Source organism: Belonocnema kinseyi, chromosome 8 (assembly GCF_010883055.1).
Source record: "Belonocnema kinseyi isolate 2016_QV_RU_SX_M_011 chromosome 8, B_treatae_v1, whole genome shotgun sequence".
Taxonomy (NCBI): Eukaryota; Metazoa; Arthropoda; class Insecta; order Hymenoptera; family Cynipidae; genus Belonocnema; species Belonocnema kinseyi.
Genome location: NC_046664.1, coordinates 12,156,266 through 12,170,744, shown reverse-complemented (window position 1 = coordinate 12,170,744; position 14,479 = coordinate 12,156,266). Strand labels below are relative to the sequence as shown.

The 14,479-nt window shown below is 24.7% G+C and overlaps 2 protein-coding genes across 3 annotated transcripts in view; both read left to right on the top strand.

Annotated features, from left to right (window-relative positions):
- Nucleotides 1–9,094, top strand: part of LOC117177717 (uncharacterized oxidoreductase YjmC) — a 96,564-nt gene extending 87,470 nt beyond the window's left edge. The window contains exon 4 of one of the 2 annotated variants that reach the window (XM_033368600.1): nucleotides 8,153–9,094. In XM_033368600.1, the coding sequence (XP_033224491.1) occupies nucleotides 8,153–9,001 (849 nt within the window). In that variant the 3' untranslated portion in view covers nucleotides 9,002–9,094. The remainder of the gene's footprint in view (nucleotides 1–8,152) is intronic. The other variant, XM_033368601.1, reaches the window with a different exon arrangement.
- LOC117177715 (chloride channel protein 2) overlaps nucleotides 1–14,479 on the top strand; it is a 245,804-nt gene that overhangs the window by 87,468 nt on the left and 143,857 nt on the right. The gene's annotated exons all lie outside the window — the stretch shown is intronic.

The following is a 14,479-nucleotide window of genomic DNA, read 5'->3' as shown; positions in this document are numbered from 1 at the left end:
TCCCTAGAATTTGATAAAACTTTTTTACTGAGGTCATACAGTGGGCGAAAAATTAGATTTTTTTTTTAAATGACGTACAGTCCACAAATATTGACCGAAAAAAATTTCCATTTTTTCGATTTGACGTCCCAGGTGCTCGTCAATGAGATGGAAATTATTGAAATTGCTTAAGTTTTATAGAGTATCATTAGATAAAGATATAAAAACATTATATAATAAACAAAAAACATTGTTATAAATAAATTATTTGTTGAAAGAATGTTTTTTACAAATTTTTTATAATTTTAGGTTTTTTTTTAAAGTTACATTGTAAGAAAATTAGATAAAAAATATAATTATGAAGATATTTCTTCTTGAGATTATTATTGTTAATATTATAAACAAATTCAATAAACAAATGCATTAATCAGGCATTTTTTCAGAGAAAACTTGGGTTTTTCGATATCATTTATTTTTAATTTTAAACTTTAGGAGAATTTTTTGAGAAAAATTGATAAACTGTAAATTATTCTTATGATTTTTTAAAACAAATTTAATAAAAAAGTGCATTATTCGGGCATTTATCCACAGAAGGATTCGGTTTTACAAGGGCAGTCTTTTTATTTGGGAACTTCATGACAATTTGAGCAACATTCATAACTAGTTGATAAATTTTACGATTTTTTCAAAACAGATTTTATAAACAAATGCATAGATCACGCATTTGTTGAAAGGAAAATTAGTTTTTTAATGACCACTTTTTTAATAAGGAAGTTCATGACAATTTCAGAAAAAATCGTAATTTATCGATCAATTTTATGGTTTTTTATAACAATTTTAATAAACAAATGCATTATTTTGGCATCTATCAACAAAAAATTCATTTTTTTTCGCTGTTAGACTTTTTAATTAGGATCTCCATATATAAATTCAGTTGCCTTCATGATTAGTTGATCAGTTATATGATTTTTTGAATCAATTAAACAAAAAATGCATTATTCAGTTATCTCTGGACGGAAAAATTCATTTTTTCATTTCAATCTTTTCACTTGGCAACTTGTTAATCATTTCAGAAAAATTCATAATTAGTTGATAAATTTGATATTAAAAAAAGAATTTCATTAACACTCATAATTAGTTGTTAAATTCTATGATGCTTTAAACAAATTTAATAAGCACAAATGCCCGAATAATGTATTTGTTTGTTAAATTTATTTTAAATAATTATAAAATTTATCAACTAATCATGAATGTTTCTGAATTTGTTATGAAGATTTTAATTTAAAAGTTTGATTGTTATTAAGATTTTTTTAAAAGTCATAAAATTGATTAATGAATGATGAATTCTTCCCGAAATTATCATGAAGTTCCTAAGTAAAAAATTTTTCATAAAAAGAAATCTTTCGACAAGTGCCTTATCTATGCATTTGTTTGTTAAATTTGTTTTAAGAAATTATGAGATTAATCTACAAATTCAAAAGTTTTCTAAAATTAGCATAAAGATATAAAAAATGACATAGAAGAAACGAATTTTTCTGACAAAAATGCCTGATTCATACATTTGTTTATAAAATTTGTTTATGCTACTAACAGTAATAATCTGGAGGAGATTATATTGTTTTTATCAAAAAACGTCAAATAGAAAAAAAAACAATTCTTTTCGTTATATTTATTTGTTTATAACGAAACTGAAAGGCTTATTTAAAATTTAGACTCGCAAACTTTCTTAGAAATCTTATAAGCTTTTTTTAATTCTTTGTCCAAATCGATCAATATTTGTGGGCTGTACGTTATTTTAAAATAATATATTATCTGGCAAATATGTGGTTTAAATACGTTATTTCTGAGAAAATTCAAAAATAATTCAAAAATTATTATCATTATAGTCAGAATTTTTCGTTCAGCGCATTTTTGATGATCGATTAAGTTCTATTATTAATTCAAATAAAGAAAATTCGAGGGATCATAAGTGATTTCAAATTAATTGTTTATTCACAATTATTTATTGATAGTTTTGAGAATCTTTTTAAATGTTCTTTTAAAATTAATTTTTAAAAATAAAAATAATTTTAAATTTTTCCTATGAATCTTTAAAAAATTGTATTATTCTTATGAGTTCTTTCAAAATCATTAAAAAGCTTCAAAAACTTCATAAAGCTGCATTTTGTTTAACATTTTGTGAAATGTTTACAAATTTTAAATCATTTTAGTTTTTTTAAACTTCTAAATGTTATTTAAAAATTATTACGATTTTTTTCTGAAAAAAGTACTGCAAAATAAACAAAATTGTCTTGAAATTGTCCAGAAACTTTTGGAGAGTTTTGAAAATCTTTTTGAATACCTTCTAACAAATTAAAAATTTTTAATATTTAATTATTTTTAAAATTGTTTTCAAATCTGCGACTATCCTTCAGAATGATACGAATTTTTCTTGAAACGGTTGAAAAATCCTTTAAATTTAAAAAGGTTGCCTTAAAATCTTCCAGATATCTTATTTTTTTATTTTGGAAATCGTTTAAATCCTTTTATTCAAAACAACAAATCATTAAGATTAAATTTTATTTTAAATTATTTAAACTCATTTCAAGTTTTAAATTAATTTTAAATGTTTCTAAAAATTCTAAATATCTCTTGAGCTTACTCTAATTTTTTCAAAGTTAATAAATGTTACATTATTATTTCTATATATAAATTTAAAAACAAAACTTATACAAAGTTGTAAAAATAAAAATTCTTAAATTTGGATGATTTTCGGGATCCACAGTCAGGTTATTAATTATAATTTTGCAAATTGAAAAAAATGTCAAAAGTTAAACTTCAAAATTCAAGAATTTATAATTCTACATATTTTAAATAAACAGTTTCTGAAGGTCATAAGTCAAGTTTTTAATTCTAAATCTTCAAAATCGTAGAGATTTAAAATACAAATCGTCAAAATATCAGATTTTTTAATCGTAAAATAAACTGAAACCATTTTTAATTGTAAAACAAACTTAAACAATGGTTAATTTTTTAAAATTTAAAAACTCTTTAATTGTACGGATTTACAATTAATATTCCTGGAAAATCAAAGAGATGCCATTGAAAAGTTATTAATTCTGAAAGTATAAAATTAAAAATTATTTAAATTTCAAGACTTATATTTTGAAGACATGTAATTTTGAACATTTTTGGGAGTATTTTTATTTTAATGATTTGCAGTTCAAAATTTTTAAATTTCAATTATTTTTTATTCTAAATCTATCATATTAAATAAATTTCAAAAGTACTTCATCAAAATTACAGAATTTTTCATTTTAAATTTTCATATTTAAAAACTCTTTAATTCTTAAAGATTATCAACTCAAAATCCTACAATTTTGAAAAGTTACGATTGAGAACTTTCAAGTTGTAGAAATGTATAAATAAATTTTTTTTAAATTTATGAAGATTTTCATGATCAAAAGTCACGTTTTGAATTCTAGATTTTCCAAATTAAAGAAGTTTAAGATGCAAGTCACCAAAATTACAGACATTTTAATTGTAAAACTTAAACAATTTTTAATTGAAGATTTTTTAGTTTTAAACTCTTTAATTGTAGCGATTGAAAATTTAATTTTCTTAAATTTGGAAGAGTGAGAATTAAAAAGTTTTGAATTTAGAAAATATATAATTGAAATTATTCCATTTTCAAGATTTATATTTTAAAGGTATGTGATTTGAAACATTTTGCTTTGGAATAGTTTAACTTAAAATATTAACAATGGAAAATTCTGCAATTTCAACGATTTTTATATAAAAATTGTTCCCCTTTAAATATATTTAGCAATTTGAATATTTAAAAATTTGCAATTCCATATTTTCAAAATTCATGAACTTTCAGTTTTAACTTCAAAACTGTAGAACTTCTAATTGTAAATATTTGAAATTGACGAGGATTTATTTTGAAAATTTAAAATAAAAAATGATGCAAGTTTTCAATTTTACAATAAAAGTTTGTTGTAATATTAATGCTCTACATAATAATTTCCTACTTGAAAAATTTAAAACTGAAAACTTAATTTTATAAATTATAAAAATTTAGGAACTTTTAATCATACATATTTAAAATCAAATAGTTTTTAAATGTTGCTCTTGAAATTAAAGAATTTTAAATTGCAAATAGTCAAAATTGTAGAAAATTTAATTCTATTTCTTTAAAATTAAGGACTTTTTAATTTTGAAAAATTTTGAAATTTTTGGCTTTTCAATTAAAAATTCTGTAATTTAATCATTCATATATTAATTTTTTAAACAGTTTTAGAAAGAAAAATGTAAAATTTGATGTTCTCACAATTAGTCTTTTTAACATTTTTGGGTAATGAACCAATAAAAAAATATTATAAATAAGAAAATTATACTTCTAAAATATCAAACAGAGGTAATTAATATCTTTTATACCAAGCTAAAAATTAAAAAAAGTAAGAAATTGTTTTGTAAAAACCCTATTTTCGTGGTCTTAAAACCATAAATTTCGCAATATTTTTAAGATTTTATGCTTTCAAAAATAAGTTTAGAATTAATTCAATTTTCTGTTAATTTTCAATGACTGAATAATGTTAGAATTACTATTTCGATCAATTTCATATCAATTTAAAATTATGTTAAATAATTTAGAGCATAACTATCAATTTTCAGATTGTGTGGATAAAAATGTTCTTATCAAACATTTGCTCTATATGCACAGTATTGGGACAACGATCATTACTAAAACCATAAATTATTTAAAAGTATCTTTTATTTATAACTAGATAGCTTTTATTTTAAAAAAATTTTTAGCCGGGATAAGACAAAATAGATAGATTTTTAACCAAATAGCTGAATTTTCAATTTAAAAAAGATGCATTTTCCAAAGGTTAAAAAAATGAAGAAGAATAAGATAAGAATAATCCAGTTAATTGAATAATTACATTTTCTTCTAAAAATGTGTATTTTAAATAAAAAATGGTATAGTTATATTTTAAGTTTGAAAAATGAGTTTGAAATCAAATAGTTGATTTTTCATCCAAAAAGTACATTTTCAACCAAGAACATAATTTTGTTGAAAAATAGGCAAAATTTCAACAAAATAAAATAATTTGTAATCAAATATTTGCAGTTTTATTTGAAAAAGTTAAATTTTGAATTAAAAGTGGCATAGTTAGATTTTCAGCTAACAAAATATTAAATTTTTTAATCAAACAGATGTATGTTCAACCAAGAAAATTAGTTTCCTATCAATAATAGAACATTGAACAAAATGCATGAATTTTTAACCGAAAAAATTGAATTTTCAACCAAAATAGATGATTTTTTAATTAAAAATAGAATATTTACATTTTTAGTTAAATTATTCATTTTCACACCAAAATTAATTCTTTACCAAATAGTTGAACTTTCGACGAAAGAGATCAATTTTGAATTCATATGATTAATCTTCAACCGAAACCATGCATTTTTAACCAAATACTTGAATTTTTAATAAAAAAGATGATTTTTTCACAAACAAAATTAATTTTGTTTTAAAAAATTGGAATTTTTAACAAAGTTGATAAATTTTCAAGATAAAAATATAAATTTTCAACTAAAAATGTAATAGTCAAATATTCAGTTAACAAAATTATTTTTTAATTATAAATAGCGAATGTTTAAAAAAAGGCTGAATTTTTAACTTAAGAGATTAATTTTTAAAAAATAAGGATAATTTTCTATCAAAAACTATTATTTTAAATGAAATAAGTTTATTTTCAATTTAAAAAGATAAAATTTTAACTATAAATAAAACAGTTGGAGCTGAAAAAAGAGTCTTTCAAAATACAAAGACAAATTCTGTAAAAATATTTAAATTTAAAAAATAATGAATATTTAACAAAATAATTAAATTAAGAAAAGAAGCTTTAACCAAGAAAATTATTTTTTAACCAAGAAGGTGTATTTTCAACAAAATAAATTGATTTCCATCTTGAACAGATGAATTTTTAACTAAAAATGAAATAGTTAAATTTTTAGCTGAAATAAAAAGCAATTTTAAACTAAAAAAGATTTTTACTATAATATTTTATTTTTAATCTAGGAAAGGAAGTAAAAACCAAAAAGAATAGTTTTCCATCCAAAATAGTAATTTTCAACCAATAACGACGAATATTTATTAAAATACATTAATTTTTTAACAAACAGTTGAATTTTCAATTATAAAAAATTCAACCAAACATGAAATAGCTACACTTTTAGCCAAAAAATACATTTTACATAAAAAATAGGACACTTATATTTCCAGTTAAAAAAATTAATTTTGAACTAAAAATAATGAATATGCAATAAGCGAGTTTAATTTTTAGACAAATGAATGAAGTTTTAATATAAAGATTAAATTTACCAAATAGTTGAACATTTAAATAAAAAGTTGAATTTTCAACTATAAAAATTCTTTTTCTAACAAAAACTCGAATTTCCAACAAAGTACATTAATTTTTAACTTAAAAAGATAAATTTTCAACCAAAAATAAAATAATCAGCTATTCAATCATGTTTTTAAATTCATTATTTTTGGTTAGAAAAATTTGTCTTTTTGAATTGAAATTTTTTTTTCGTAGAAACTTATATTTGGTTAAAAAATTCATATTTTTATCTTATAAAGTCAATTGGAATCTTTTCTCTATGAAATTTTAATTATTCGTTGGACATCTTTTTAAAAATAAAAAATTCATATGTTTCAAGAGAAATTAAAATTTTTAAAGACAAAAATGCACCTATTTGGTAGAGAATTCAACAATTTTGTTAAAGTCATCCTTTTTGGTTAAAAATTCGTCTTTTTGAGTTGAAAGTTCTGTTTTTTCATAGAAACTTATTTCTTGTTTAAAAATTCATATTTTTATCGTACAAAGTCCATTGTAATCTTTTCTAACAGAGAGCTCAACTATTACTTTGAAAGTTTATCTTTTTGACTTAAAAGATCATCTGTTTTAGTAGAAGTTTAATTTTTTTTTTTAATCAAAATGAAACTATTTGGTTAAAAAGTATTTTTCTTTGTTTAAGCATTTAACTATTTTTTTGAAGATTATTATTCCTGGTTTTACATTTATTTTTTTTTGCGTCAAAATGCATCGGTTTCGTGGAAAATAAATTTTTTGTGAAAGAGCCTTTTTTAAATTAAAGTTTGGTAGAGAAAATTCTTCTTTTGTCTTGAAAGTTCAACAATTTAGGTAAACTTTTATATCTTGATTGATTGAAAAATCTTTATTTGTTGAAAATTCGTCTTTTTAGTTTTCAAATTCTTTTTTTTGTGATATAAATTTTAACTTTTTTTATTGAAATATAAATAATGAATCTTTTTAGTTAAGAAATGCCAGTATTTTGTTAAAAATGCACTTTTTATAGTAGAAAAGCCTTTTTTATTTAAAAAAAAATATTTTTGAAAATTTAACATTTTAATCTGAAATACTGTTTTATTCCGTTCATAAAAGATTGTGTGTTAAGATTATCAAAACATAAAAATGCTGGCATTTTAATATTGATGGTACAAAAAAAAAAGAAAAATTAGTCCAGAAAAAATCAAGGAATTGTAAAATTGAAGTTCTCGACTACTCTGCATAATTCTACTAGCAATAACAAACAAAATATTTCTGGAAACTAAAAATCACGTACAGTAGGGGGGGGGGGGGGGGTTGGAATATTTGTTGCGGGTTGTTATAGGGGCGGTGGGTCCTAAAGAAGGCCTATTATCTCTTACGTAATTAAAGGCTCGGAAAGGAGAACCCAACGAGCGCTCGAGCAGTAAGCAGGAGTGGGAATGACGCGCAGAAAACGCGAAGAAAGACCGTTTTCTCTTTCATCCTGTTTTCTGTGCGTCACCCCCACTCCTACGTACTTTCCATGCGCTGGTTCATTTTAGCAATGCCAACTTTGGGATGTAGACGTACTGCGCTTGCGCTAAGACGCGATATAGGAACATGAAGCGATAATCCGTTAACATGGCAACAATGCGCCGTGCCGTGTTCCTCTAATGCATAGCTAGCGCAAGCGCAGTAACTCTACATGTCAAAGTTGAGGCCACTGGTTCGGTTCTGTTTTCCACATCTTCAATTAAAGTATGACTTTTTATTCTTGACTGACCCCTTACTCATACCACCAATTTTAGATAAAAACTTAACCAAATCGATCAAATCTTCTCTTTCAGGCAACAGCCCTCGTAACCGGAAATAATGCTCTGGGCCAAGTAGTCGGGAAATTCTGCATGGACCTAGCAATAAGCAAGGCCCAAAAATTCGGAATAGGAATAGTATCCTCCAGGTGTTCTAATCATTACGGAATATGTGGATATTACACTCTCATGGCAATCGAAAAAAATATGATTGGTTTCACATGTACCAACACAAGTCCCTTGATGGCTCCTACAAGAAGTACCAAATCCGCCCTTGGTACGAATCCTCTATCCCTCGGAATGGGAGCATCATCTAGTGACCAAGTCGTTCTCGATATGGCAACAACTTCAGTCGCACTCGGAAAAATCGAATTAGCAATGAGAAAGGGTGAAAAAATCCCAGATGGATGGGCCTTAGGTTCAGATGGTAAACCCACAACAGATCCTAAAGTCGCTTTTGACAATGCTATTTTAATGCCACTTGGAGGAACAGAGGAACATTCCGGATACAAAGGATACGGTCTCGCTCTGATGGTTGAAGTTCTCTGTGGTATACTCAGTGGAAGTGAATTTGGACCAAATGTTAGGGAATGGAAAAAAAGTGAAAGAATCGCGAATCTGGGTCACTGTTTTATTGCTATCAATCCAGAAGTCTTTGCTCCAGGATCTAAGGATAGGTTGGCAAGTCTCCTTCAGCAGCTGAGGGAACTTCCGAAAGTGTCTGATAGAAATGTGATGGTAGCTGGAGATCCGGAGAGAATGGCCATGGCTAAAGTTGATAAAAATGGCGGAATTGAGTATCATGAGAATCAGCTCAAGCATGCTGAAGAATTCGCAAAGGAAATGGGTGTCGAGCCTATGAAATTGATACCTAAATCGTGTTGATTGTTGATAAGATAGATCCTTCTGGGTCAGATATTCTTTTCGATTGTATATAAGAAGAAAAAATTAATCTTTTATCATACAGTACAGTAAATAATTTACTTTAATAACTTTTGGATAATAAAAGAAAGATATAATTTGTCTTGATTAATTATTATTTTTGGTTTCTTCCATGCTTCTATGTATCCCAAACTGCTCCTAAATGATAGTCCCAATAATTTTGTATTTATTTGTTGCTAAAAATTTTTTTTTATAATTCTAATAGATTTGTTGAATGATGATGTCCATTTGTTTTCCTCGAATAATACAATTTTTGAACTTGTAGCAGTGAATAACGTTATAGAGAAAAGAAAAAAAGTTTTTTGGGTTTCTAATGTTTAAAATAATAATTTCTAATTTACGTCTATTTGGTAAAATTTAAAGAAATGTGACGTCACTAACGTATAAAACTGAAAACCAATGGGACCACTTTATCCGCCATGTTACTTTTCAAAATTTTGACTAATGAGGTTTCGCGGCCGCCGCAGCTTTCTGCTTGACAGTCGGAAATGGGCAGAAGCTATTTGGACCGACTATTTCAATTATTTTGTTCATAATTATTATTAATACATTTTTACTTTATTTTTGTTTGTTTTAATTTAAGTAGTTTGAATTTTCCCGCGAAGAATGACGTCACAAAGATATAGCCAGTCTACGTGTTTGACGAAAAATGCCGCGAGCGGAAGTAATAGTCAAACTTTATTAAGAAACAAAAACATGTTTCTTATTCAATAAAAAATTCTTCCTTCTTGCAATAAAATAATGAGTTACAAAAGAATCAAAATAACTTTTTATCTCATTTTATTCAACATCCACAATTTTGCAGTTTTTCATCGAAAAGCGTTTTCACTTTTCAAAAAAGCGTTCTTTTTTGGAAACACCCTGATAATCATTTTGATATTTAAAATAAATAATTGAGAAGCATTTGCTCCTGAAAAGTCAACTGCAATCTTTTTTAACCGAAAACTTAACTACTTTCTCAAAATTTATCCTTTTGAGTTAAAAATTCATCTGTTTTAGTAGAAATTTTCTTTTTTAAGAAAATAATACTTTTTGGACAAAAATTCCTTTTTTTTGGTTCTACGTATCCAAAAATACTCCTAAGTGAAGAACCCACTAATTTTGAATTTATTTGTTGCTACAAATTTGTTTCTTCTAATTCTAATAGATGTCCTAAATGATGGTCTTAATTTCAATTCATTTCTTACTACGAATAAAAAAATTCACTTAAAGGTGAAGATCCTTTTTGAATTTTTGCAGTTTTTTATTGAAAAGCGTTTTTAGTTTTCAAAAAAGCCTTTTTGGGAACAGCTTGATAAGGAAATTTATGTTTCTCTGATTTGCTAATTGGTTTTCATCATTTAGTCACTTTTGTCTATGATAGAAATTTCTATTGGGTAAACATGTACCATAGAATTACCATAGAATTACACAAGATTTGAGATTCTCAAAAATAAATAATAACAATATATTTCCGGTAATTCTAGAATTTTAATATTCTTAATATTTTAATAATAATATTTTAATAATATTTTAATAATTTTTAATATTTTACCAAATGAGATGAATTTTAAAACCAAAATGATAAATTTTCTACCAAAAAAGAATTTGAAGAAGAAACATGAATTTTCAACAAAAAAAGAATATCAATATTCATCAAAAAATGTAAAAGTTACATTTTCTGTAAAAATTTATTTTTAATAAGTATAAAAAGAAAAAGATATGTAAAATAATTTAATTCCCAACCCCAGAATATGAATTTTAAACAAAAAAGTTTATTGCTTAAAAAAATATTGCATTTTTACCCAAAAAGAGGATATTTTAATGCAAACAGATTATTTTTTTGCACAAAAAAGACAAATTTTTTAGTAAAAAAATTTTTTAAAAAATTTAACAACTAACGATATTTTAGTCTAAGAAAAAAAAATTATCTAAATTGTTGAATTTGCTAGTTAGACGACGAACAATTCTGTTAAACAATTTAATTTTCAATCCCAGAATATGAATTTGAAAAAAAGAGTATTGTTAAACAAAAAATTATTTTTTCACACAAAAGGACAGATTTGTTCAAAAAGAAAAATTAATTTTCAACAAAAATTTTTTTATAACAACTAATGATTTTTTAGTATAAAAATAAAAAATTGTTAATCCAAATTGTTGAATTTTCAAGCCAGAAGACTAAGAATTCCGTGAAACAATTTAATTTTCAACCCCAGAATATGAAATACCAATAATAAAGCTTACTTTGAACCAAAATGTGGCACTTTGAACCTAAAAAAGAATGTTTTTAACCAAAAAGATCATGTTCTTTTTCATAAAAAGAGAAGTTAGAATGTAAGAAAAATTAATTCAAAATTTTTTTACAAGTAACGGGTTTTTAGTCCAAAAGGAAAATTTTTTTATCCAAATTGTTGAATTTTTAACTCAGCAGACGGACAATTCTGTGAATCAACCAAATTTTCAATCACAGAATATGAATTAATTTTTTTTCAACAAATAACGATTTTTTAGTCCTAAAGGAAAAATTGTTTATCCGAATTGTTGAATTTGTAAGTCAGAAGACGAACTATTCTGTGAAATAATTACATTTTTAACCAAAATATTGTATTTTTAAACAAAAGAAGGATATTTTAAACTAAAAACATTATTTTTATAAAAAAGACAAATGTTTAATTAAAAAAATATTAATTTTTAACCAAAAAATGGAAAAGTTACACTTTCATTAAAATTTTTTTATTTGAAATTAAAAAAATGAGCTTTCAACAAAAAAATTTGTTTGACAAAGCAGTAACTTTAGCTTCAAGTAATCGAGATTTCAAATAAAAAAAGCCTATTTTTAAAAAATCAATTTAACAAAAAAAGGTTAATTTTTTGCAAAATAGTTGAAGCCTTAATCAGAAAAGATTTTTTTTCAGCCAAACAGTAGCTTTTTATTCTAAAAGATGAAATTTCTAATAAAACAGAAAGTTAATTTTTGTACAAAAGTAGTTTAATTTTTCACGAAAGAGTTGAATTTTGAATAAAAAAGGGAAACTTTGATCGAAACTGTTGAATTTTCCACCAAATAATAACTCTTTTTACGAAAAATATTATCAAACATTTAGAAGTATTTTTATAGTTTAAAAATTTAAAAAAATGTACTTTTTTCATATGAGAAAAACTTTTTTTATATTCAAAATGTAATAATACGATATTTAGTGTAATTGTTCGCCTCTTCGAGCCGCATCGTTTGACCTATTTTTAAAATGTCCTTGATCTAACAGTACCAATTTATAAAGTTAAAAAAAAATTATTTATTCTGTTTATATGAGAAGAACTTTTTTATATTAAAATGATAACAATATTGTATTTAGTGTAACTGTTCGGGTCTCCGAGAGGCATCGATTAGTCTATTTTTAAACATTTTAAATCCCACCAGTACTGATTCACGAAGTTTAAAAAAAATTTATTTATTTTGTTTATATGGAATTTTTTTTGTGTTAGGCGTACTACATTACTGTACCTGACATTTTTGATCGCTTCTTCGCGACATGCCTAATAATTCATTTATGTGCCTTCCATGCTCTCTTATGATCTAGCACAACCGATTTATAAGTTTGTAAAAAAAAAATTTTTTTATATGCGGAAAATATAGTAACAAAACACATTGATACTTTGCCAGGCTCTCTGGTTTTCTGGAAGTAAAATTTTCGGCGAATTTCGTATCGAATTTTAAATTGTGATTTTTTGTTAATGAAATGTGAATTTTAAAGCAATAAACAAAATTTATAATGTTCAGTAATGCGTTTCCAAATTATGCTAGGAATGAGGCTATTCATACTTTACCATTGGTAGTTTAAAATTATAGGCGATTATCAGATTTGCCCCAAATACCTGCGTACCAGCCCCATGCATCGCCCCCACTTTTCTGTTTTCTTACGATCCGGAGGGGAATTGTAGGTCAAACTAATCCAACAGATGGCGCCACAAAAAGTAGGTCTGTCTTTTTCATTGAATTGCATTGAGAAAAAGCAAAAATAATTGAAAACTTGATGCTGTTTGCAAATAAACAAAATAAAAATATATGAAAAAATAAAAGTAACTACTACTAATTATTAAAAAAAAGAAAAAGTCATGAAAATATGTAGTTTAATATTTTCTTTAATCGCTACAATGGCTAAGGATATTTAAAAAAAAAATGTACCTTTGATCATATTTAGTGGAATATAACAACTTACATAAACTTTCATAAAAAATTTCCCAATGTTGGCAGTTTCACTTAGAAAAAGTCGGTTAAATTTGATAAAATCTTAAGTTTAAATATTTTGTCACAAGAATTGTCAATAACAGTGGTTATTGTTAACTTTTTAAATATTTTTGTGACTAGCAGTCATTTGTCCAATAGCTTAAAACATTTCCAGTGCGAAAAAAAAATTTCTATGCGAAAGGGCCAACATTTAAAATTTGTTTATCTAATTTATTTACAAAAATTTAAATTTTTATATTTTATCAAATATTATTAAATATTCATTATTTTAAGGAATACCTGAAGTCGTTCTGGCCATTGAGGGAAATTATAATTTGAAAAATCTCAAATTCTAATATTTTGCCACAAAAATTGTTTATCACAGTGGTTATTATAAATTTTTAAATTATTTTTGTTATCAAATGTCATTCCTACATTAATGGGAACCACGTTTAGCAAAGAAAAATCACCGATAATAAGACTTTGTTCATACCTGGGAAAATTATGAATAAAAAAATAGATGAGACAAATAGTTCGGAGAGTCCAGATCTATGGAATTTAATGATTTTTAATTTAAAACAGAAAAATTCAAAATCGCAAGAAAATTGAAGGCTCTGGACATTTTTAAGGGGAAAAAAGTGCATTTCCTCCAACTGTGCGTCATGAGTACAGTACGTTTGTTTATAGATTTTAATAGCTTATAGTCTGTTTATTTTAGAAATGAGATTTGCAATAATACAATTAACTATTTAATTCAAAATCTCCTTTAAATTTAAATTTTTCAATAAAATTATTAGGGGCTGAATGCAGCGAGAAAAAAGCTTTCAAGATTAAGCAACAAATAAATTATTGAACTGTACAAATGACTTTTTACCAAATGATTGCCGCAAACACTTTAATTACAATTACCACTACTTTTTAAAAATATTTCCTTCATAATTTGAAATTGTTAAGATTTTAAAGGTACAAAGATTATTTACATTGCAACTTAAGTTGTAGTGTTATATATTTTAATTATTGATATATTTATATTGGATATAAGTAATATATTTTTTATTAATTCTTCTGGTCATGTATATGTTTTAAATATTTTTGTCATTAGAGTCTTAAATCTTATTAACCCTTAAACGGGCAAAACGCCACTACCGGTACACTGCTTTTCAACGGCCAATAACTAAGACTATTCGACACTAGAAAAAATTGAGACACATATATTT